The sequence below is a fragment of the Melopsittacus undulatus genome, chromosome 7 (assembly GCF_012275295.1).
Source record: "Melopsittacus undulatus isolate bMelUnd1 chromosome 7, bMelUnd1.mat.Z, whole genome shotgun sequence".
NCBI lineage: Eukaryota > Metazoa > Chordata > Aves > Psittaciformes > Psittaculidae > Melopsittacus > Melopsittacus undulatus.
The window spans coordinates 49,441,718-49,468,192 of NC_047533.1; the positions used below are offsets into that span (position 1 = coordinate 49,441,718).

Consider the following 26,475-nt stretch of genomic DNA (forward strand, 5'->3'; position numbering starts at 1 on the left):
TTAGGACATGGTAGGCCATTACCTGCGAGCATTTTGCCTGGTACATGCAAAACTGATGTCACCTTATCACCAGGGATTGTCAGAGCCCTGTTAGGTGCTGTGCTGGATCCCCTGGAGCCAGCACTTAACAGGGCAGAGCATTTTCTGCTAAGTGTTTGGGGCTGGGACATCTGGGCAGTAGCATGGATGTTGCCTAACATGTATTCCTTCTGGATTTTAACAATTGTTTCTTTAGCTCTTCAAGGTCATGCTGGTCACAGTTACTTTACATCCAACTATATTCTTCCCTCTTTTAGCATATAGAAACTGAAGACCTATGAGGTCTTCCTTGTTTTGGCATGTCTCTTTTTAAAACAGTATTCGAATTAGGGAGCCAGTAACAAGTTTGGGTTTTTGTTTTTTAACCTCATTACAAAGAGTCCTTGTAAGCATTGATAGGACCCTGATGAATTCAGCTTCCAAGATTCAATTCTCCAGGCTGGCTATTTAGGCAAAAGGATTTTGTTTTAAGCATTTAAAGTGTGAAAATGTTTCTGTTTATAGAAATAAGTCACCTTTGACCAGAAATGGAAAATTTCAGTACAGAAGATAATAGTACAACAAAAAATGTCCGTGTAGCTGTCAGTGTCGTGACTTTTGCAGCAAAAGTTATGACTTTCAGCGTTTTTCCATCAGTTCTTGGAGAAAACTTTGTGATTGAATGAAGCCATAGGAAAACTTCTGAGTTAGTAAAAAATCAGTGTCTTTCCCATGGAAAACTCTTGTATCACAAGTGTGTTTTTCAACCAAAACAAGAGTTAAAAGTAAAAATATTGGATTTTGTCTGCTGAAATTTTGTCAAACAACCATAATTTGGAGCTGGTTGACAGGATTGGTGGCACAGCAAAGATGTTGATCTGAGGACCCTGTTCAGCTCCACTTCCATTTCAGTTCAAACAGTCATTCTAGAGGGTACGTAGCAGTGTCAGAAGCACCAGCTAAGAGCCAGGATTCCTGTCTCCCAGGTGAATGTCTCCCCAGTGGACTATGGAGTTGAAGTCCTCTTCCTTTGCCCTCTGGCCCTTTGACATTTGAATTATTTTCTCTGCCATTGTCAGTCTCCAACAAACATAACACTCCTTGGATGTGGCTTGGTGCTGAAGTCCCTCTCCTGAGAAGTAGGAGTTTCAAAGGCCTCAAAGGCCACAAAGACCACAAAAGTTGTGGCTAGAAAATCCTGTACCCAAGACAATGAATGTCCTCACGTGAGGAACAAGATTGAGAGTGTATCTTGGCTGGGTTGTTCTTTCCACAGGAAGGGCTCTAGGAAAGGATAAACCTGGGATGAAAAGTCATGGCTGAGTTCTGGTAATTCATTCCTGCTAGTGGAATAAGGGGATAGGAGGGATGTCAGAGGAACACTATTAATGCAGTTAAGATGTTTCAGCTGTCATGTGAAATACGTGAGACTTTTCAGACTTCTCAGAAGTTCAGTAGGATGACATTGAGTGTTGCATTGCAGTTTATAACAATCCCAAGATTAATTCCTGGATCAACCTTGTAGCTACTTTAAACCATTGGACGATATGGGCTGCTGGATAAATCCATTTTGTTCATTGGCATATGGTTCTGTTCTCACCCTTTATTTTACTCTTCCTTATTCTACAGCTCAAAACACATTTACAAATATGCTTCTGTGCCATCCCAAAATGCACATGTTCTGTAGATTATCCATCTATCTTTGAAAACCTAACCTTTCTTTTGGCCCAACTGCAAATCTGGAAGGGCCTTTGGATACTATTTCTTTTCCTTTTAAAGCTAGAATATACCAGTTCCGTGGCCATGTACTTTTCTTTCATTAAATTCTCTTCTTTCTGACAGTTTTTTGTTGTTTTCAGGGTTTTCTAATAATCATGCTGTATTTGCCTTGGTGTGCACTCTTTAGTGATCATAGTATCAGTGGCTGCAAGTATGGCCATAATCCCTTAAAGGGACTGAGATCCCTGACATGACTGTGAGGGAAGGGCAGTGTGAAACTTGCTCCCACACCACTGAGTGTGTAGCCTGGAGGAGATTTTTGGTGTGACTCTGCTTTTGTTGCTGTTCTGGATAATAGTCCTTAAGGCACAGTGAATTTAGCCTTCTTTGTTACCCTGTATTGCTAATGTTGGCAGATTTTCAAGGAGTTTCTGTCTTTGTGCCTGGATGTTTACAGTCAGTCTCTGCTCTCTCCCTGTCAAATATAGCACTCAAGCATTGCCAGGAGTGGGGCTATTGATTGTGAAGGCACCTCATGTTGAGGCTGCTGTCCCAAGGAGCTGGCTCATGAAAATGCCTGCCCTGAGCATGGCAGGTCTGCAGGATCTGTGATAAAGTCTTCATCACCAGTGATAACTGGACAAATACTAGCAGACCTTTCCCAACCAGTGCTCAATCCAGGATTCAGCACCAGTTCCGGCTGTTGACAATTATACTCTCTCTGTAGCTTCACTTAGATGTGGTGTTTGTCACAACAAATCTAACCTGTTAAACAGACACTGCTTTTTGACCCAGTGGGGATACCTTTAGTGACAGATAAAAGGATTTCAGTGTACAGTAGATAATGTCTTTCAATTTGTTAAATTTCCCAGCTGCTTTGGTAGCCTGTGGGATGGAAGGTGTCATAGACACGTAAGGTGCTATTATTCATCCTAAAGTGCTCTGCTCCATTTTCTTTCTTTTTTTTTTCTTTTTTTTCTTCATTTTTAAATATACTTTCTCTTGCATTTTGTTCGGTGATCTGTTGGTTTCTTTAATTCTCCACATGGAGCTACTGCCATTAGTTCCTTAGCCTAGGATCTTGACCTTACCTACTTCTTTAGTTACTTGAGTGATCTGTTTCTGGTGACTAATTTTAAAGTACTGATTTTCGGTGCTTTTTATTCAAACATGTAATGAGTTTAAGCATGAAAATGCAGTTCATAATACTCAGTGAGTCCAATTACTTTGTCTGGTTGTATTCACTTGAGTGATTAACTGTATTTTCCAATGTCCCAGGACTGATTACAAACAGTTGAAATAGAAAGGCCTGATGAAGAACTAATCCTCGTATAAGCGCAGGGAAGAGAGACGTGTGAGACAGAAGTCCGGTAAGCTGCTAGCTGGAGGCTTAATTGCACCTAAACTATGTCATTCATGGAGCCAACTCAAACCATCAATCAAAACCCTGTCAGTCTAAACATATCTGAAACTTGCAAAAGTTTGCTTTAGTTGGCATTTAACTTTCCCTTAGTATTCGATTTTTAGCTTTAATTCTAATACCTCACAGAAAATGGGGTTCAGTTTGAGTCCAGCTCTGTGTGTGGTGCCCTGACCTCAGAGAAGTTTCAGCTCCATCTTGCAGATGTAGGAGTAAACAGCAACACGAGCAAATCAAGTAGTTCCTCAGAAAGGACATCTGAACAGTTCATCAGGTCTCTCATTGTTTCAGAGAGCAGCATTTCATGTTTCTGTGAGTAGAGGAAAAAAGAGAATCTGTCTGTTAGAAGGCTGATCATTTCTCATGTGGCCTCTATTGCCTTAACAAAAATCTAAAACGCATTAGTGATAAAATATATTATCAGCCGAGTAATTATGAATCTACAGGTTCTGAGACTGCAAAGACAGTATATAGTACTTCTGAAACTGTGTATAAATTCTCCTCTGAATTCCAGTGTTTATGGAAAATGTTGCAAGGTTAGTAAATACTTGATGTCTCGTGATACATATAGGACAGCAATCATAATATTTTTAAAGGCAATAAACGTAGTCTAATGGATCATAACATTTAGGTAATAGATGCAATGAACAAGGAAGGAAAAAGCTATGTAACCGTTATGATGTCTGAAATATGTGTCATTTGGTGGGTTAGAGCTTGGAGCATATAAAACAATGGAGAGGAAAATATGGCTTCCTTCCAAACATATCTGCAACTCCCATATCACAGAGATCAAGTCAGGAGGCTGACCTGAAAAATAAAGCATTGATAAACCAAGGTACGATTGACTGTGAGAGACAGCAGCTAATACCGATCTTGTGTTTTACTTGTCATCTTCACAGCAGGGAAGCTGACTTGTCAAGTCAGACAACTAAAAAGAAATAAGGTGGTTCAATAAGGAATGAAAGCCAAGGATGAAGTAATAATGATCAACAGACAGTACTAATGTCTGAATATTTGTTTGACAATGATATCATAATTTTGGCTTTTATAGTACAATGCATAACAGCATATTGTGTTTTTACTGAAGCACTTATTTTTCCTGTTCTGGCAGATTATTCATTTTATGGTAGTATATCCATCACATCTTTAGTATATTAAATGCCAAAGCAAGCTCTGTTTTGAAATCTAGGCCTGCAACTTAGGATGTTCTGCTGTATTCTTCAGCATTTTACAGATTATCTGTGGGATATACGTTTGCCACGTTTGTAAGTTTTATGTCTGTAGTTTATTTCCTATTATCTTTAAAAGATTAGCCCTTTTAACTGATCTGGGGGCAGAAATATTATTAAGCTGTGACTACTGTCATGTCCCAGATAGAGGGGGAATAACATGTTTAATTTGCTATTTCTACTCCTCACTCTACTACTTTGAGCCCTTTTTCTCCAGCTCAGTCTCACAAATCTTCTCCATTCATGTCTTTTAAAAGAGGAATGCTGAAACCAATCATGTTGAAAATATTGTCAATGCATTGGATAGAAAAAATATGGATAAAATGTAACTATTTTTGTGACGTCTTTCTGGCCAGACTGCAAGAGAAAGAGGCTCTTGGAGAGCATGCCTGCCATCAGATCCCTGCTCTTTTCATCACGTTTCAGTGCCTCTGGAGAGCTGAGCTTTACAAACATGACACCAACAAGACGCTGTAAGAAATTCCTGTGCCACAGTTGGTGCTATTCACTTTGTTTTTTGTGGTTATTCAAGTGTCTCCAGGACAGCAGATGCTTGAATGTTGAGGCACGTGCTGCGGATGAAATTTTGGTAACTCCAGGGTGAGTTTCTGTTTTTATACCCAGTTGCTGCTCCTTGACAGCCCCACAAGAAACCGAGCTGTGGGCTCAGGCATGTGGCTGCTCACATGGGCAGCAGGGCAGAGCCACCCTAACCTAGCCATGGGGGTTCATGGGCTGTAGCGATGGAGCACAGGGCATGTAAAGTGAAAGCCAGAGCTGGGTTTGACCAGCCAGGAGAGGCAGGAGGGAAGGGGGGGGGGGGGGGGCTTGGCTGCTGTTCTCAGCCACCTAAAGGGGGGTTATGGGGAAGGCAGAGCCAGGCTCCTGGCAGCAAAAGCATAAGAGGACAGTGGTGTGAGTCATTGTGAGGGACATGTAAGATTCACCCTCCCTCCCTGGCTGCCCACCCAACACTGGAGGGAGCAGGTATGGAGCAGGCAGAGTCCAGGGCACTGACTGCTTGAGGATACCCAGCCTCGGGGGTGGTACCCTTGGGGGCTTGAGATGCTGCTGGGCAGTGCTGGGCAGAGATATCCAGCTGGGATGCTCTGGAAACAAACTCCTTTGGGTATTCATCCTTAAAAAAATATAAAATATGTGCAATAATAACAAAACCAAAAGGTGCTGTGGGATTTTCTGGGTTTTTTTAAGTAATCTTTTTGCACTTGAAACATTTGTGCTGGGACCAGTCAGGCTGAATAACGGGATCGGTGATTTGCTGTGGGTTAGTGCTGCTGTTCAATATGCTCCCGGAGCTGTCAGGCTGGGAGCGGAGGAGGGCTTGCTTGTGAGTGGCTTTTTAAACCCTGGGATTTCAGATGCTCCTCGTCATGAGTTGCAGCTCGGCAGTCCTGCACAGAGCAGATGTACGGAGGGAAGGGAGATGCTTACGGCTGAACCCAAAAAGTACGTGACAGGAGGAAGGATTCAGAGAGTGGGAGCTGGGCAGGGAGAAGGGAAGGGTGAATTTCTCTTCTGCTTTGTTTTCTAAAGAGTGATTTAAATTAATTTCTTGTCTTTAAAAGGAAAAAAAATATTCTTATTGGAGCTGTTTTGATGTAATGAATTTTGATTTATTTCTTTGTGCAGCTGACCCAGCTCTCCCCAAAGGAAAAGGTTTCATTTGTGCTGTTTTATTTTGATTTTCAGGATAGATTTGGACTTTTGACTGATGGGAAAAACTGGCTTTGCAGGGGAGGGTGTAGCAGGTAATTGCTTATGGTGGTACTTGTTGCATCATCAAGGTCTAGTTGATTAAACCTTAGTGTGATATGGTCATTAATAGCAGAAAAAACTAAATAAAAAGTAAATACAAATGAAGTCCTAAAGCAGATTTCAGAGGTGTTATCCTTTTGTGGAGTTCATTAATATAATGGAAAGTGACCTAAATGAAGTGCTGTTGGAAGGTTTGTCAGTTGTTTATATATTTAGCTAGGATTATTTGAAAGCATCATAAAGAAAAAAGAATTTTCTTGTGCATTACAAATTGGTTATGATGATTTGGAGTAGAAGACTGAGATAGATCAGCAAACTAAATATGAAGAATCTGTATACCCCTGTCCTCAACCTCCTCCCCATCATGTATACCCTGACCTTATACCATTACAATTCTTTGTATAGATTTTAGAATAGAAGATTTCCTTGCCTGGAATGATTTTTTTAGCCAGCCAAAGCCTGGCATTCAAAGAAGTCTACCAAGAGTACTTGTTTCTTTTTCTAATCTTAAGAGTGGGGGAGAAAAGGTTATGGGAATGGTATGGGAGAAACTTCAGCTTGGGAAGGAAGCTGTGGTTATCATCTCACTGCAACAGGTCATTGTCCTGGAATAAATCAGAATGAAAAAGAGTCAGGCAAGCTTTTTGTAGAATCTGCTTAAGTGGCAAGTGAACAGGACTTTAAGCACATATCTCACAACTCCAAATTACTTAAATGTACTGAGTGTGTTCTGGAATTGCTAAAGATCTTAATTTTTAACTGTTTTTTCCTATTTTTATGTCTGTCCCATGGTGGCTCTGAGGGTTATAGTTTTGCTGTTACACATCCTCTAAACTTTCCTAGGAAGCCCAAGTTGTATTCTCTGTCATTATTTACTTCCCAAATTTGGAACTAGTTCACATTGTCTGTTTCTTTCTATTGCCATAAACTTATCTTTAAAAAACATGCATATGTGTAAATATACCTCAGTACGCTATCAATAGATTTAAAGTTGAAATCTTTCTCACATTGTTTGACTGCTTTCAGAGGTTGCAAATTATGTCTCCCAGGATGTCCTGTACTTTCAGTGTGCTGGGGTGCCAGTCTGCAAAGAGAGTGTGACAGCTGAAGATGCCCTGCTTAGTCCAGCAGTCCTTGGCCAAGCAGAGTTTGAAGCAGAATTCATTATGTGTGCTAGACTGGGCCCAGAATAGAAGCGTGTGTCTCCATATCATTGCAGATGATAAAATGAGGTTGATAAGATTCCTGAACCACCACAGCATGACAAAGCAATGTTACTGAGATGATTCAGCTTTTGGTATCAATATACCCAAGAGTTTCTCAGTAATGTAAACATAACAAGAAACAGAATTGTAAGACATTGCAGCTCAATACATGCAAGCTCTCCAAGTCCACAAAAGTGGGAAATCTTAGGATACTGGTGCAAGTGAATTGAAGGAGTTATTCATAATGTAACTGAGAAGCAACCATCAGGCTGACTTGCACAAACAGATTGCACTCTACTAGAGCACTTAAAAGTATGGCCACTAGACACTTTAAGAATTCTGTGATGAGGACAGATGTCACCCTAGGAAACATAGAAATGAAAAGATGTTAAAATCTCATATGTAGCTTTGGTAGATACTGGGACTTGAAAGCATTCTTAGCAAGAAGATAACTAACCAGTCAGAAACGCCTGATACCAGATGATAGTCAGTAGTTCAATATGTGATGTGACACATGCAGAACGCATGGTGTTGTACAAGTATGCAGATGTGGGCTGCTCTGCAGCTGGATCACTATGTATGCCTCTGGGGCAGCTTGGTGCAGTGAGGTCCAAGCCTGGAGTTACCGGCTCTTCTGCTGAGAGTAGACCTGGGGAATGGTATCAGCTGCTTTGTTTGACAGCCTCTGCAAAGCTGAAGCATGCTTCAGTTAGTAGAAAGCTGAAGAAATAGGCCAATGGACTTCCTTGATATTTGCCCTGCAAATGCACAAGAGCAGTGTGAGGGGCTGGCATATTTAACAGGCAGCAGAGGATGCAGACCAGACTTGAATGCCAGGTGGGATATGTGCCTGATGCCTCTGGAAATTTACAAGCTGCCATCAGGATAGCTGTGCTACCAATGAAATGACTGGCTAAATGAAACCGAGTCCACACTCACTGGATAGTCAAGTGAACATTTAAACACCTACAGAGAGTCTAGCGCTAACAGAACAGCAGGAAAAAGCATGCTTTATTTGTACCCTGTTAAGTTAGTAGTGCCTGTAAAAGGACTTGATCTCAAGTGAGAAGGAAATTCATTGATATTTTTTTTAATTATAGCAAAAAAACTAACAGCAACAAACTGCTGTTAAAGTTCAACATAAATTTAAAATTAACAGAAACTCTTTGTTTCAATGCACTCTTTGGTTGTGGAGAAGTCTTAAATGAGTATCTCTCTTACCCCCCAAGCTGTTGTAAGCAGATTTTCTCTTCATCCATTTTTCCATGGAGAAATACTCTTTAATGTGAGTCGTGTGGACTACAAAAGGCCCCATGTGGGCTTAAATCTAGTATGAACACAAGTTGAAACACACACAGTGCTTTGTTAGACCTTTGTTTTCTGACGTTCTACAATGCACATTACTTTGCTGGCTTGCTTATATGCTTTTAAAAATAAAGGTTCAGAAGGAGCTAGTTCTTGTCTGAGATGAGAGCTAGGGCTCTGCAGGAAAAAATACTTGGGATTGCTGAGGCTTTCTGACTTGGCATAATGAAAACAGGTTTGAACCTAACTGGATTGTGGGCTTCTCTTTTTGTGAAATGGCACTTTCTCAACTCAGAAAAGTAAGCTGCCTTGTGCTGAGATTTTCTCTTTTGGTAGTTCATCATGGTTTGAAGCTGATGATACAGAGACAATGTAGGAGTTGCTCCAAATGCATCCTGTATCTGGAGATTATTGTGAGGGTGAGAGGAAAATGATTTTTCTTAATGCAGAGGTGCTGAAAATTTTGTTGCTTTTCATAGTCTTGAAAAATGGTCTGCAGAATTAAAACAAGACATGGCATAAAAAAGCTATATCAGTCATATTTTCAGTGTGCTACACATGGCAGTGGAGAGGGAAAGGATGAAGATTCTTCACTGATATATCGCAGTTGCCTTGATGCTTCCCCAGATCAAAATAAAGGCACTTGCTTTTGTGTGAGATATTGCTTCTTTCTCCAAGATGAGCACTGCCATAAGATAATTAAGTTTTCTGATACTGAAATTACTTTTAATATACACATCTATTCCCACCAAATGTACCAAGGCATGCTCCATTATTTTAGCCTTCTATAAATCTGAGTCTTGCGGTTGCTGAAATTTCTTTCCAATTATGCCCGTATTACAGTTCCTTATTATTTTGCCAGTGCTGTTTCAACCATCTTCTGAAATAAGTTTTTAGTATTGCAGTAGCTTGATAATTGTAAATTGAGCTGCCAGTTTCATTTGTTCATTGCGCGTTGGTCTGTTTGTTCCTTTAGTAATGCTAAATCCACAAGGAATTCATAAGCACTTCACTCTCCGGGTGACTAGAATGGCAATGATATCCTTCCTGGCTGAGAGTTTGTTTTATTCTTGTTTTGAAGAGTTAAGGGAGGTTACTTTACTGCCAAATGCTTTCACTTGGCAATAAAGAGTTGCCTTTCAATGCAGAGATGGGATCTTGAATATCTCTCAGTTTCTTTCTCTTCCCAGTTATCTCCATTATCTTCATTACTTATGGTGGCTAGGTGTTTTTGATAAACAGAGTATTTAGAGTATGTAGTGGGAGTCTGTCAGATTGAAATATGTAGGCTATTAGACTAAACAGTGTTTCAGTGATCCAGTTAAATTCTTTCAAATTAATCATAAAATATTTCAAAGCCAGGTTTTCATGATACTTAAGCATCTACAGTGCAATAAACACCAAGGAGTATTTTCAGCAACACAGGAGAAGAGTAGGTGTATTGCTACAACTACAATCAATAGGTGTGAAGTGCCTAAAATCCTCTGGAAGTCTGTCTTTTCATGTGGGACTTGAAGCCACAGTAGGAAAACTGTTAAAAATGAAGTGGAGCACTTACCACAGCCTTCCTATTCAATGTGGTCCCTAATTGAAATTAGTTTACGCTATCGGGGTGCAAAACATGCTTATAGACTTTTGTTGCCTGTCCCCAGTTCTTTGTGAAAGTAAAAGAAAGTAAGAAGGAAGATTTTCAATTTACTAAGACAGCATAGCTGTCCTCAAATCACTGAAATAAAATTTCATTTTACTTATGTCCTAAACCCCTTTGGTTTTTTAACTATATGTTTCGGAGGGTTTTATTGCTGGCATCGTAGAATATTTTAGGTGGGAAGGGTGGTTGTCAAGTCCCACCTCCTGCTCCAAGCAGCGCTAACTTCAATGTTTTGTAATTCTCTATAGATGAAGACTGCAGCCTCTCTGGGCTCCTGTTTGTGTGCTTCACCAATCTCATTGAAAACTTTGCCTAATGCAACTGTGTCTGTTGCCTCTTGTCTGTTCACTGTGCACCCCTGGGAAGAGTCTGGCTCTGCCTTCTGCACATCCCCCTTCCATGCATAGAGGAATATTAAATAAAAGCAAGCAGATATTACATAGAAATAATCCTCAGCTTAGAGTGATTAGATATTTCTTTGATCTAAACAGAATCTGAATGCTACAGTGCTTATAATAATATCGCAAACATGCTTGAAGTTAACAGATTGAGGATGTACCCTTCTTGTATTCCTCATGTTCTTCATGTTCTTCCCCTAAAAGCATCTGTTGCCCGACACTGTCAGGTGTAAGATACAGGAATTGGTGGGCTTCTGATCTGATGACTTTTAGCAGTTTTCATGTTCCTAAATGTACACAATAGAATGACGCGAATGGCATCAAGAAAGCTGGGGAGTTGCTTTAAATTGTTCTCCACCCCCATCCTACCACCCATGGCCAAAATCTCTTGTTGAAATATGGAAATAATCCTAGCTGGTGAAGAACATCTCTTGTTTCAGGCCTTCAGTTAAAGATATATACTGCAGGAGTAAAATCAGTTTGCTTATAAATAGGGAAATGTAGGGAGTGAGATGGGTTCTCTGGTAGAACTGCAGGTCTTTAAGCTCAGAGAGTAAAAACTGTAAATAAAATTTACTGAAATGTAGTTAATAGAGGAACTGTATTTCCATTATTATCATTGGACTTCCTTCATCATTCAACACGCTTCTTCATAGGTGACAATAGAAAAAAATATAAAGCAGGGAATCCAGCAGGAACCAAATTGCCATATTAATGAAAAATATCAGCTATGTGTATTGTTAAAAGTAGCATTAGTATGACTGCATAGGATTAGTATAAGTTATTAACATTTTGCCTTAACTGGCTTGTTAGGATGGAGGTTTTAATCTTGTAATCACCCTTTGAAAAGCTGATGTCAGCTGCTGATTTTTTCTTTTTCCACAAGCCTTGAAAATAAGTGTATGTTTTCATGGGATCTATTTAAAATTCAGGCCCACCTCTCAGAGCAGTTTTCACACATGGGTCTTCTGGCAGCAGCTGAGTGGGTCTCCCCAGGAAGCAGAACAGACAGCAATGAAAATACTACTCACATTAGATCTACAAAGCCAGAGGTAGCCAGTGAAGGAATTATAGAACCATAGAATCAACCAGGTTGGAAAAGACCTTTAAGGTCATAAAGTCCAACCCTTACCCAGCACTGCCAAGGCCACCACTAACCCATGGCACTGAAGACCTCGTCCACACAGTGTGTGAACACTTCCAGGGACGGCAACTCCAGCCCTGCTCTGGGCAGCCTGTTCCAATGCCTGAGCACCCTTTGGGGAAGGAATTGTTCCTCAGCTCCACCTAAACCTCCCTAATGCAGCTTGAGACCATTTCCTTTGTCCAATCCCTTGTTCCTTGGGAGCAGAGACCAGCCCCCTCCTGGCTCCATCCTCCTGTCAGGCAGTTGTAGGGAGCGATAAGGTCCCCCCTGAGCCTTCTCTTCTTCAGAATAACCCCCCCCAGGTCCCTCAGCTGTTCCCCATCACACTTGTGCTCCAGGCCCTACACTGGCTGTGTTGCCCTTTTCTGGCCCCGCTCCAGCACCTCAATGTCTCTCCTGTAGTGAGGGGCCCAGAGCTGAGCACAGGATTAGAAGTGTGGCATCATCAGTGCCCAGTGCAGGGGGACAGTCACTGCCCTGGCTCTGCTGCCATACTGGTGGTGGTACAGGCCAGGAGGCTGGTGGCTTCCTGGCTGCCTGGGAACAAGCTGCTCATGTTCAGCTCCATCAGTCAGCACCCCCAGCTCCTTTCCCCAAACCAGAGCAATTGCAGGAGGTTGTTGTGGCTCAAGTGCAGGCCCTTTGCCTTGCTGAGCCTCATCCTGTTGGCCACAGCCCATGGAATTGCTCTCAGTTATCAACAGTAAGGAAGAAAATACTCTTTATATATAAATACATATATATCTATAAAGCTTAGCTGCCCAGAAGCCAGATATGTGTTCAAGCTCTTTGAAGCCTCAGGGCAGGATGTTGTATCTGCTGCCAGAGATCAGAATTCCAAAATGTGGTAACATGGTGCCAACATCTGTGGACAGGCAAGTGTGCTCCCGTTAAAAACAGCAATGTGAGCATCACCCAGCAGTTGTGCTTGCTGTGCCTGAAGCCTGGAACTGCAGGAGTGGGAGAGGGCTTTATCCGAGCAGGTAACAGGTGCTGCAGCACTGTTGCCATCAGCAGACAGTGAAAGCTTGTGAAAGAGTTCCTAATGCATGGCACAGTGGGCAGGCTAGAGTGGTAGCATCCTGGCTGGAGGCAGCCATGACTGGTGAAATGGGAGCAGCAGTCACCTGGCAGCCTGGGATGAGATAGACCAGGACAAGCTATAGAAGCTCAGAGGAGGTGGAGAGGAGAAAGCAGCTCAGGAGAAGAGCCCATGTTATGCCAAAGTGCTACGGTGCCAGTGAGTTCAGAGCACTCTCACCACTGAGGGGTAAGCATGGAATAAAGGGATTTATTTGTTTGGGGTGAATTTTGTGTGATTATTAAAGAACTGCAGCTAGCACTAAGATGCTCTGAGGGAGAGAAATTACCTAGGAAAATGTGATGTGTTAGGAGATGAAAATGTAAATATTTACTGTAATGTTTAAATGATTTCTCCCTGAATACTACAGAATATCTTATGTTGAAGGAAGTAACTCTGATGCCATGTTTTGGCTGCACATTATTTTCTTTAATATTCTTTAATCCTCTAAAAATATATCCTGAGATTTCTGCCTACTTTGTTGTTGCATTGCATTAACAGTCATCCGTTCTCTCATGGCTGAATGGATATGCATTGAATTGAATGGATATGCATTGATGTAGTGTTAGTATTGATTAGATCTGTTGAGCGTGCTGCCTGCCTAAGCATGCATAGCTCGTGTTGTAATTTCAGGTGCATTTGAACATAGCATCAGATAATTCTGAAGGCATTTATGATCACTATACCTTCTGGTAGTGGGCTTTTGTTTGGCTTGCTTTTCAAAAATACTTAAGTCATGGTTGAATTGTTTTTTTTTTTTTTTAAGTTTTGCACTCTAAGATTAGATTTGGATGTGTTTAAATGAACATAAAATTTCTGTAGAGGAAGATGTTGTGAAGACTTGTTAGTGCTATTTGTCTTGATTATAAAAGTATACCAGTGTCTTGATTATAAAAGTATACCAGTACTACAACAGAAACGCCTTCAGGAAGCATACCTTTGGTATCTTGCTTTAAAACTTTCAGGTCTTAGAATAAAAATCTGTTGCTTCAAAATTTTATTAAGTCAGATTAAGGCAGGGAAAAATACGTGCTAGCTACTTGCCAGGGCTTTCCCACAAAACCAAGAGAGTAACACAGTGTTCCTCCCAAGGTTGGGCTGTGCTGACACACTCACTAGAGTAACTTACAAAAGGTTGAGTAAACCCTCCTGTTTGCTAATCCCTGCCCAAGTGGTGCAGATAGTGCTTGAGCTGGAACACAAGCCAGATTGCTTTTCAGCCGCACTTATTTTCATATTTATTGTTTACTTCTTATTGTTGTATTATACTCATGGGAATATTTTTATATTAATATCTTGTTAATCATAAAACACATGAGTGATTGATAACCCTTGCTTTTATTGACTTATAGGGCTGGATATGCAGACATCTTGTTGAGGACCTTGTTGAGTAGCCAATATAATGAGTTCATATGTATCAATATTCTCCTGATATTGAAAATTTTACCAGGTTTTGATGGTTTTCTTTTGGATTTTTTAAGAGATTTTTCTACCACATTAGCTATGTACCATTAGATTGCTTGCAATTATGAGGAGAAGTTTAAGCACAGATACTGAGGACCTGAAAGAAAGCATATTGTCAATAAAGCAGGGGCTGTGCTAAACATGTGAAATGAAGGATACACACGCCAAGTGAGTCTTGAAGACAAGTACTGAAAGTTTTTTTCGACTGACTTCGTTTCAGTAACAATCCAGAAGCACTTGCTGGAATGGAATTAACTAGATACATATCTTACTATAGAATAATATTCTTTTTTCCACAAGCTTATGACCTCTGGCTGGATAAACACCCGTCTAAATCTGGAGCAGATGCCTGACTTTGGTACCCAGCTGCCTTTGCTGTTTGTCCTGTTGTACACAGCACTGGCAGTTCCCATTCTTGTTTGTCACTTTTGGATGAACTGCATCAAATTCACAGTTCCATTTGCTTAACCAATTGTTCTCTTAATTAAACGCATATGTGTTTGAGTGCCCCTGGCTTTGGCATGTGAACTGATTGGCATGAGCTGTGGAAGAAGAGTGTCATCCAGAGACTGGTAAGAGAAGTGGCTTTTCCACATGCGGATGACCAGTGTGATTTGACTTTCTGTGGACCAAATTCATATGTACTTACAGTGTGGTGTTGTAATGCAGTACTTTTAACCAGAACAAGCACAGATGTTGGTTTGGTTTTAGCTGGGGTTTTTTTGATTAATACCCAAAGGTATTAGTATTTTCCACAAATTTTCATTTTAAAGATACCATCTTTTAACAAATGTCTGACTCTCAGTAGTCACCACATAGCAATAGTCTTCCGTTTTCTGATTCAAGAGTTCCTATGTACAATAAAATCACTAAGCCCCAAATAATGTTGTCATTTCAAACCAGATGGTGCTCCATACTGAATTACCTCTTACACTGGCCATCACAGAAATTACAAGGAACTTGGCAAGTGCTATCTAATATCTGGCACATGTGGGTTGTTCCTATCTCATCACACCTAAGTATTACTTAGTATTTATACAGTTACACTTGGAAATTTCAGACTTAAGTGTTTATACAGTAAAATCAAACTTCTACATTGTGAATCCATGTAGTAGGTCAGCCCAAGGGAGGCTGCTATGCTGTTAATTCACTCCCTTGTTAGTGTGCCTTAATCCTGCATGTAAGCAAGCCCTTACTTAAGCTCATTTCAGTGTCATTTCCACAAGATGAGCTTGCATCCATGACCAAAATCAGAGTGTAAGTAAAGCTTTAGATGCTCTTATATCCACCTAATACCAATCATACAACAATTTCTGAATTTGATCCAAGTATTTTCTACCCCTGCACACTGAAGGCACCCTGCCCTTGCCCTCCTTTTTTAACCACATTTTTTTGTCTTCTGCATTGCAATCTTTATTAAGCTTACTAGCTGGAAAACAGAAACAGATGGCTCTAATTACTTGGACATTGTTTTGTCACTAAAAATCAAATTACAAAAGCTTTCACAGAGTAGCTTTCCTCATCTGTTAAGTTTTCCATCTTTATTTTGGGAGAAATAGACCAAGTTTATTTTTATATCTGGTGCCTGCATCCTTTGCCAGCTAGTTGAGGGACAGCAGCTAATTGTTTATCTCTATTTGCTTGCAGATCTCTTAGTTTCCCTGACAGGAAGGCCTTCCAAGTTGCCATGTAGGTGACAGCATTTTGATGTTGTAGTCACATCACACATAAGGGTAAAGCCACGTCATGATTTATACGAGTTGTCAAGTCCAACATCTTATAGAGCCAAAACTCAAGTGACTGTAGCATTAATTTGAAAGGAGTCAACTAGAGTACAGAATAGGCAAGGATGCCAGAGCTGGCCCGGCTGCAGTTACTGGCACCTTCATGGGCTGTGTGTTTACATTTTGTGTTTTTGAGTGAAATGGTATAAATTCTCTTTGATAAAATAAATAATTTAATTAAACTAGTGGAAATTTTCTAAATAAAACAGGCTAAACAGGTACAAATAGCTTCAAATTAATCAAACTTGAGGTTTTTCTGTTGAAATATATATATGCACACATGCATAGATGTGCACATTTACCTTCTTAGATCCAAATTAGTGTTATAAATGGTTTTCTGTCTTTATCAGATTGTCACATTTCATGTAGCTGGATGCTTGCCACATCCTGCTGTCTCAGGGTAACACTAACAGTGAATAAGTATCTGTCTTTTCATTCAGATCTTAAAGTTGTTCTTACTACCATTAATATTGCAGCAAAAGTGAATGGTATTTTATGGACTCCTCTGAAGGCAAGATCCCTTCTTCAAAGCTTCTGTAATCCAAACATTCCTCACTTCAGCTTCTTGCTGAGATTGCAGGCTCTGTGTAGTGCTGAGTATTTACTGCCTTCCAAATTCTACTCTGTAAGCATTAGTAGTTTATATTTCATCCAATATCACCAGCAAACTGTAATCTGAGTTTACAAATGTGTCACATGAGGCATTTTCAGCTTTTGACATAGTTCATCACCCTTAACTGAATGAATGAAGCCAAAACATCCAAGTCAGCATCTATTCAGCAGAGAGATAAGGCGAGACAACTTTGGGTGTGAAATTCATAGTGCATTTCTGAAATGAGTTTCTGCAACAGTGAGTACCCATATGGTGAAGTAATGCATAATGCATGCAACAGGAAAGTACTACTTGCCCTGAATTAGATCTGTGTAATACTCCTATATAACAGCACTCTATATAGAAGAATATAGAGGTATTTAGATGTAAATCCTGAGCATACCTAACAGATAAGCTGGAAAGGAAGAAAATAATAAGTATCCTTTCCATTTCTCCCCAGTTTAGCCTCTTTGTTGTACATTGCCAGAAATGAGGCAGGGTTCTGATTTAGTGCACACACGCTGATAAGATTACATTTGAGGGAAAAGGAAAGGAGTTTAACAAGGTTAATTTCTGTGCCCAGGCAGTCTTGCTCTGAAAGCATGGTGCAGCCTGTGCTTGGTGCCACTGCATGGCCATGGCTGCATTTCCTTGCAGCACCTCCTTGTGCACTGCCTGCTCTGACACTACCTCTTGCACCTTCTTCAAGGGTAAATGCTGCACAAGGTAACATTTTTTTCTTGCTGCCTAATCGCTGGGAACAGCAGTGGCAGCCTCCGGGTGCAGCCAGCATCAGCAGGCCCTCCTCTTTCTTTCTACTTCTAAAGTGATGTTAACTTTGGTGAAGCGTCATGTTGGTGGTAGCCTTCCTATGATGGATAGAGCCTGTCAGGCTGATGAGAAGGCTTGAAGACAGCTTTCTGCTTTGAAGATATAGCTTTACCATTTCCTACATCTTTTTAGCCCCGGGAGCTTTTCTGTCAGTGTTTCTACTCCAGACCCACTGTTCTGCAGATGCTCAGGCTGTGTATGCATCTCACCCAGTGCTCCCCATCTCTGAACACAACCCACCCTGGGGAGCACTGCCAGTGGCATTGTACAGCTGAGGGGATAATGTCCAAAGCTAGAACTGTTGTATGAGGAGGGACCTGTAGTGTGTGCACTTCACAGATAAGTGAGGAATAATGGAAGGCAGAAAGGAGAAGCAGCAGTATGGGAGAGTAGGAGCTAGCAACAAGGAAAAAGAAAGACTATTCTCACCATTTTAAATGACTGCTTGAATTCTACCAATGAGATGATAATTATCATCTTGAACCTGTTCTGTCACCCAGCTCCTCTCTCACAGACCAAAATCAGCTTTGTCTGACACTCGGCGCATCACTGAGCTGCACACCAGCAAAATGCAGTAATGAGAAGCAGGTCCTTAGCTGTGACAAGTTGCCTGTGTGAGCACTCTGTATGGCTTAGCTGCTTTTGACTTGATCAATAAATCAGGCAATTCAGACGACTCTTGTTGATAATGCTAATGAGAGCTGAGTGGATTAGCTCTAGGCTGCCCTACTGCTAAGTTTAGGCAGTGATAAATCTGAATTTATTTTTAAAGAAAAGTAGAGAGTTAGTGGGGTTTTATTCATGTGCTGGAGCTAAAGGGCAGTGAAAGAGGGGTTATGACTATTTAATGTATTTGTGCTTACACAGGCAATGCGACACTGCTGTTTGAACTCTGGTCTCCTACCTTTTCCATAGGGAATTCCCAAGTTTTGCAGCACTGTAAATTAGTGGATAGGAGTTTGGGAAGACCCAGAGGACTTAATGTTTAAGAGTGGGATTTGGTATCAGTGCTCCTAATAATACCAAACTCTGATGGGCAATTTCTTGTTGAACTCAAGTTTGTGTTGTCAGGTGGCTCTGAGCCCTCAAACTGCAGCAGTTACCATGAGTGAGTTTTATGCTAGTACATCTTTGCCCTTTCCACATCATCGTTGTAACTTCCTTAGTATTTTTTTCCCAGTCTGTTGCCCCTATTGTGGTTTTTAATATATGTGCTATTAAAGTAATGAAAGTTACTTGAGGAAACTTGATGATAGGGGCTGTAAAAAGAACTCAGAGGTGTGTATTTGATTTGCATGAACTGGGGAAGTGAATAATCTGCCTTGCTTCAACAGGCTGAGCACGTGTCTCCTGGAATAAGTGTCCTGAATGGGCTAAGCTTTCCTTTTCCTCTGTTTTCCACTCAGGGTTTCAACATGGGCACCCAGCCACACACTGTGACCAAGGCAGAGATCCCTGACTATGTTCTTTACACCGTAGGAACATGTGTGCTCATTATTGGCTCCATTGGCATCATTGGAAACCTGCTAGTTCTCTATGCATTTTACAGGTACAAAAATTCCTTTTACAGTTCAAATGACTGGCTTTAAGGTTCACATCTTGCAAGAAGAGTTTAATACTTTTAATGATAGAAACCACAGTTTCTTAGTTAGAGGCTTCTTCACTCACCCTGTAGAATGTGCAGAAACACTTGACAAAACCTGATACTCCTGGAAGGACCAGATGTCCTGGAAGGACCAAGAAAACAATGTGCTACATGAGATGAACTCATGCCATCAGTGTACTCCCTGCTTCAGGCTGTTCATAGGATTTCTGTCAGTTTGTTTGCTCACTTGGCTTCTGACAGTGTAATAGACAGCCAAAGCTACTGCAGCTGGAGTATGCAAAAATCTAATGGAAAAAAAAAAGGCACCTGCTGTCTTACACTGTGATGCTGGCTTTCAAAATCCTCCTCGCTCACTGCTTACTGTCGACATACATGTTTTGTGTAGAGGGGGGTTACAGTGTTAGAAACACTGGTGGGGTTATGAACCAAGCATCATTTTTTAATTTTTAAATGTTTATAACAAATAGTTTAGTTATTTTGAATAACTGGCCTTTAATATGAGGTAGAGAAGAAATTGGATTCCCTGCAACTTCATGATTTTTGAAATGCAGTGCAAGTTCTCTGTTTTTCTTGAAATTTCTTTGTTTAGCTGCTGTAATAAAAGCATTAAATTGTCAAAGAAGGAAAATCTCCATAAGCGGATGAGCACCTGCAAAAGTGTGAGCTCTCTCACCCAGTTGATGCAGCAAGCAGTTATGAGACCCAAGGTTTTGTTAGAATTGCAGCAGCATTGAGATGGCATTTTCAATTTCTTTTTCAGTATTACTTCATCAGCATGAGGAAAGAAATTAATGTTATCTGCAAATACTGGTATTTTAAAGCACATCAGAAAGGCCTCAGTTGTTCTACTTTCTACACTAAAGGAGGTGTTTGAGGGAGAAGAAACAAGTCTTGAAAATTACTGCATGCAATTTGTAAGAATAGAGTTATTTATAAATCTGCTTCTTTCCTATATCTCACAGAGTGTGCCAAGTTACCTCTTTTTGCATTATATGTACTAAACTCCGTGAAAAACCCTGAATTCATATGCTATCAGAGCATTTTACTTCACCATGCAACTAATACAGAGGTTGACATTGAGGGACTACTAGTTCACTGTTACACCTTCTCAATATATCTTTCAAAAGTGACAGTCTTAAGGTAGATTTGGGTGACATCAACTCACAGATTAACTTAACTTTCCTAGTGGGACATAATATTTGATCAGAGTAACAAGGGCATATTCAACCAAATAACCCTAGTAAAAGTGAGATGTTCCTTATTATGTTACCAGTATCTTTATTCCTCTTGGCTAGAGCCAAGGGTAACCTTGAATACCAGCAGAAAGTTTCCAAGGAGGTTGTGACTCCAGATATCCCCATCAAGTGAGACTACATGAAGTGGTGAGATGTGGGGAAAAAAGCCTGGAAGTGATGTTTGTTTTCTTTGGATAAATTTTGCTTGCAGACTGGCTGCTGCTTTCACACTCTTTGTTCTGGAATTCAATGCTGCCTGCCCATCTGCAGCCGAGAGCTTTTGTTCTCCCTTACAAGATGTATATGAGAAGTATTTCTTTCAAATCTCTGTGTATGCTTTGCTTGTGTTGTAGCACTTTGCAAAGGGTCATTTAATTAGTGGTAATGTGATGATTCCTGAGGTCAGCAGCTTTTAAAAATTCCCCTAAAGAAGGTTCTTTGGTTCTGTAACTGCTTCATATCCTGGCCTTGTGTAGTGCCAGACACTTGCAATATTACTGCACTTACAGGGAAGTGCTCTTGTCCTGAACAAATTCATATTTTTCAAGATAGCTAGAATTCTCCTCATTTTCAGGTGGAAACAACCTATTTTATTCCGCCTACTTTTGTCAGTCATCATTTTGAAATAACTACATCTGTGGCTGCAGTAATTGCTTAATGATCAGCAGTTGACTGACTATAAGTAACCACTGGGTGGTATTTGTTTGTGCTAGCAAGCCAAGTTATAAAGTTAACTGTTCACTTTGTCTATTTAAAATCGTGTTATTTCTCATGTTTTTAAGCAACAAGAAGCTGAGGACACCCCAAAACTACTTTATAATGAATTTGGCTGTGAGTGACTTCCTGATGTCAGCTTCTCAGGCACCCATGTGCTTTGTCAACAGCTTGCATAGAGAGTGGATACTTGGAGATATAGGTACTTTTCAACACTAATTTGTTTCTCACTAGCTCTATAGTGCCTGCAGCCTATTTTAGCTGTAACAACCTTGGCTTGTGCTGTGGAGACACCAGCACAAGACTCTTGGGTGACATCAGTCAGCATGATAGCACATGTTTTGAGTTATATATGTGATTCTTTGAACTTGCTTATTTTGGAAAAAAAGGAATCAAGATCAACATGTAATCTTCTTACCCTTTAGCTCATAAGGGCAGATGCAATGACAGTAGATGGGTAGAAAAGTTTTATTAAGTTGTAATTATTTTTTGCTGTATTAGTTTAAGAGGGAGTTATTTTTGGTTAGAAATATATGCCAATACCCATTAGCATGCTTCTAGGAATCTCACATTTAATTAAGAGATTTAAATAACAAGAGTCAGTTGAGGACTCTGCACATTTAAGCTCCTTTCTCTCCAACCATAAAAAAACAAAAGCCATGCATGCTCAAATTATAGTTGAAATGTGAGTATAGCAAGCTCTTTAGAAGGCTCAGTGCTCTGTTTGGTGCTGCTGATCACACAATTGGGTGAAAATTTGCACCAAATAGTGGTCGTGTATTGGTGGAGCAAGCCCAGAGACCATGTATTATTTAGCACCACAGAAGGGACTCTTCTTCAGTTTGAGGATATTTGTAGTTCTGTTCGTGTCCTTAGATAAGATCAGTGTAAATTATCATGCTGCCACAAAGTGAAGCAATTGACCTGGGTTGAGTGGCATTCGGTCCTTTATTGCAGGTTACTTATAAAAACTTCTTCAAAGAAGTCTGTTTTAAGGTTGAATTTGGTGTTTTGACTGCCTCCTATCACCAGTGAGCTGTTGTCTATATCCACATGGGTTGACACAAGATCTCAAAAAATGAATGATCATTTGACACAGGTTTCTGTATCAAATTAGGGACAGTTTAACTCTACAAGATTTAATCTGCTAGTGCAATGCCTGAATGCAAAAAAGGAGAAAAAAGCCCTGCTTCATTTAAAAACTGACAGGTTTTTAAAAGTGCTCCAGCTGGTCTTTTAACCATCAAATTTAAACCACTTCCACATTTTTAAGCCATATAAACCAAAGCCATTGTTTTAAACACTCATCTGTCATTAGCAGACAGATGTCTGCTGCAGCCTGTTAAGATCAATATACTGGGCAATAATCCAGGAAAATGTAACTTTAATTAGATTGGATTTTATTTGAGGCAGTTTTCCATTAACAAAAGGTTCCCAGTTGCAGCCCACAGGGGAGAGTAGGACTAGTTAAATACATATATTTGTATTTTATTAATATTTGTGGGATTTCTAGTGAGCTTTTAATAACCATGAAATCGTGAGACTAAGAAAATCCTACTAATGGGAGAGAAGTACTGAGCCAGGAAAAAACTGGGAGATTTTTCATGTCAGGCTCTGAGAGAAAACATGCATCTCTTTTAAGAAAATCACTGACATTGCCATTTTCTACTTCAGGCTGTGACTTGTACGCTTTCTGTGGGGCACTCTTCGGAATAACCTCGATGATGACTTTATTAGCTATTTCTGTTGACCGCTACCTTGTGATCACTAAGCCCCTGCAATCCATACAGTGGAGCTCAAAGAAACGCACAATGCAGATCATCGCTGTTGTGTGGCTGTACTCGCTGGCATGGAGCGTGGCTCCTCTTCTTGGATGGAGTATGTTGTCCACTTTCTCTCTTCCTCTCTTCTAGTATTCCCTATGTGGCCTCTTTTAGCCTTGCTTAGAGTACAAAACAATTATGTTTTTCATGAGTTCCTGGGAGGATGCCTAATCCCTGCCTCATGGTTTATTGTCGTACCATATATCTGTATATGTTCCAGAGCAGACACCCTCCTCCCCTTACCCCAGGTTGTATTCAAGCAGAACAAGCAGCAGATGGAGTATGAGGTGCCTATGAGAGTCTGGCAGTCAGGAGCTCCTCTCCACACATGCACTCGCATTCTCATATCACACACATAATATGGACAGCCTAGCTCTTGCAGATTATGCATATAGTACAAGGTTTGTTTTAAGTGCTCAGTTGTTGGATCAGCAACTGCACAAGCTTTGGGTGTATGTGTCAATAATGTGTTCCGTGTATTTCATAGGTTCCTATGTGCCTGAGGGCTTGATGATATCCTGTACATGGGACTATGTAACCTACTCCCCTGCAAACAGAAGTTACACCATGATTTTATGTTGCTGCGTGTTTTTTATTCCCCTGATAATAATATTCCATTGTTATTTATCTATGTTCCTGGCCATAAGACGTACTGGCAGGTAAGCAATGTAGCTGAAAAAAGTAATTTTTCCTTTTCTTGTCTTAGAAGACTTTCTCAATTTCTTTAGCTGCAGAAAAAATTGGAATAAAAATTAATCCTAACTGAAACTGGAAATTAAGTGGCAGGTCATTAACAACTGTGGCTAGACAAATATTTTTATCAGTGTAAAAGCTGGAACGAGTGTGTGTATTTGTTGTAGGGGGAGAAGTCTCTGGTGTTTCTAATCTTATCACAATGTGTGGTAGTTAATAATACATCAGATAATTTGATAGTTTGGATTATTTGTATCTCAGATTTGCAATACAAGGAACATGATCCTTGTGCTTTCCAGCACAGTTTTCAGTATGTAGCAATGGGGGCATCATCTGCCTTTGAGCTGCTCTGTAAACATAACATTCCTTATACTTTTTGTCAGTTTTATTTAAGGCAGGCATCCCAGAAAACCTTGTGATTCACTCAAGCATTAAAACTGTACACACAATATCTGGCTGTGCTTGCTAGGACACTTTCTTTTTTCTTTCCCAAATCCTTGGTCTAGATTTGAAATAAAAAATCATCAGTTTGGCTTCACAAGGCTAAAATCCATTTTAACAAACACGTTTAGCTATATGCCTAGATTGAACTTCTTACTGAATTTTATATTTTGTGCTTAGTCTTGGCTTTTAAGAATGAATCTTAAAAACAATGGTGTCTTGTGCACCCATGAGGCACAATGGCCACAGGATTTTTCTGTGCCTTTTGCTCACTAATACAGTACGCTCACTTTAGGAGTATATTCACAGTGCACCAGGAAACAGTTTGTTACCCTGCTGGCTAATAATCACTGACATGTATCTTCATTTAACAATACTGATATATTAAAATTGTTATTTCTATGCTAAACCATATGAAACAATCTTTCTAATAAAGTGGGAGGGTGTTTGTCAGATATGAGAAGATAATTTGATTGGGCCTTTTTTTGGCAAAAACATTAGGGCTACCTGTTGTACTCCCCTCTGAAAATACTCTTCTTCAATGAATGAATCTGCAGGGAATGTCTCTGTAAGTGTTTGGGGCCAGGTTCCTCAGATTAGTTAGGCTATTCCAGCACATATTACCTCATGAGCTGAATTTCTGCAAGCTGTTACTCCTTTGAAAAGCAAAAGCCATAAGATTTGATTTTTGCATCCAGCTGTGCCTTTGCTTGCTCCACTTCTGAGAGCGATGAAGGGTGCCAATTTCTTTACCCTCCCAAGTTGAAACCTTCCTTGTGATAGGATAAGGACATGGCAGTCCTGTGCTGTAGTCCCAGGGGTTCTTCTGGCTCATTTCCATGGTTCCACAGTTCCACAGACAAACAAAGCTCAGACAGAATGCCTGGGACCATTTCACTACATGAACTACCAGAGTTTTTAAATATCAGAGGACAGAAGAAGAGGTAGAGGAGAGAAAGATGAAATCCGCTTCACTTCACTTTGCTGAGACCATATTAGAGATGTTGCACCTCAATCTTTTACGTTCCTGCTCATATGTTTGTATTCTTTTTCCCTCACAGAGATGTTCAAAAGCTGGGATCCTGCAGCCGGAAATCCTACCTCTCTCAATCCATGAAGAATGAATGGAAACTGGCAAAAATTGCTTTTGTGGTCATCATTGTGTTTGTCTTGTCCTGGTCTCCATATGCTTGTGTCACCTTGATTGCCTGGGCAGGGTAAGTGGAAACGTCATCCAAAGAGCATGGGTTATTCTGAAATATAAATATGATTACTACTGTACCCACAAGAAACAGATCTCCCTTTGAAAGGCTTTTAAATAGTTATTATATTAGAGGTGATGTTGCATTCTTTAATATATTCTTGTGGATAAAGCTAGAAAAGGGATTATTTTTCTTTGTATTTTAAAACTATGATGACTTTCTATCTGCATTTTGGTATATGTTGTTTCCGTTCCCCCAAGATACTTTCTTTGTATGAATTGGAGGAGTTATCTCTTTTCTCTTCTAATACTTGTTTTCTCAAGAAGCTTCCTCCATACACTGATGGCTGACAAAGGGCAGAAGATAAGTTATATTCCCTCATATTCACCCCTGAGCTCCCGTCTTCCTCCAGCTGCTCTCTGCTCCAAAGGGACACGCTTTCTTGTCAGTGCACATTCTTGATTTCAAGGTCAGGTTGGACAGGGCTTTGAGCAACCTCATCTAGTGAAAGATGTCCCTGTCCATGGCAGAGAGGTTGGAACTGGATGATCTTTAAAGGTCCCTTCTAACCCAAACTATTTTGTGATTCTGTATTAGATGTAATTATCCAGTGCTGACACTGAACAGACATGACTGACTGTGGGTTAAGAAGAAAATATTGGTTTCAAATCACTTCTAGTCCTCTCTTCCTTCTACAGTGTTTGCAACTAAGTCATTGGCAACCATTGCTGTGCAGCACAGATGTTGTTGCTGACAGATTTTTAGGTTTGATCCCGTTTTCTTATTTTTATCGCCATTCACTTTTCCCAGAGGGCCACAATGGGCTTGATTTAGAGTGTTGTTCTTTCTTTTTTTTTATTTTATTTTATTTTACTTTTTTTTCTGGTGTAGAAACAAGGAAGGTGATTCTATGTGTTCCTGGTTACCCTCAAATAGATAACTAATTACTTGCAAGTATTCCATCTTCTCCAAATAAACGAAATCAAGTAGGTGCTATCAAATGCAAGCCTTTCATCTTAGCAAGGAATGCATGTGAATGAATTAACATTTTGTACACATCACAAAAATGGTCACAAAGAGTAATAAATATGTTTTAATGATTTGGTATTAATCCATGGCATAGCTGTGTGTAATGTTTTTG

The 26,475-nt window shown here is 40.2% G+C and overlaps 1 protein-coding gene across 1 annotated transcript in view; it reads left to right on the forward strand.

The window, feature by feature from the left end:
• Positions 1-4,825: 4,825 nt before the first annotated feature.
• LOC101871571 (melanopsin-like) overlaps positions 4,826-26,475 on the forward strand; it is a 39,827-nt gene continuing 18,177 nt past the window's right edge. The window contains exons 1-7 of the mRNA XM_013128944.3: positions 4,826-4,884; positions 16,174-16,180; positions 19,027-19,169; positions 21,244-21,377; positions 22,850-23,053; positions 23,486-23,657; positions 25,194-25,349. Coding sequence (XP_012984398.3) covers positions 4,841-4,884; positions 16,174-16,180; positions 19,027-19,169; positions 21,244-21,377; positions 22,850-23,053; positions 23,486-23,657; positions 25,194-25,349 — 860 coding nt within the window. The 5' untranslated portion in view covers positions 4,826-4,840. The remainder of the gene's footprint in view (positions 4,885-16,173; positions 16,181-19,026; positions 19,170-21,243; positions 21,378-22,849; positions 23,054-23,485; positions 23,658-25,193; positions 25,350-26,475) is intronic.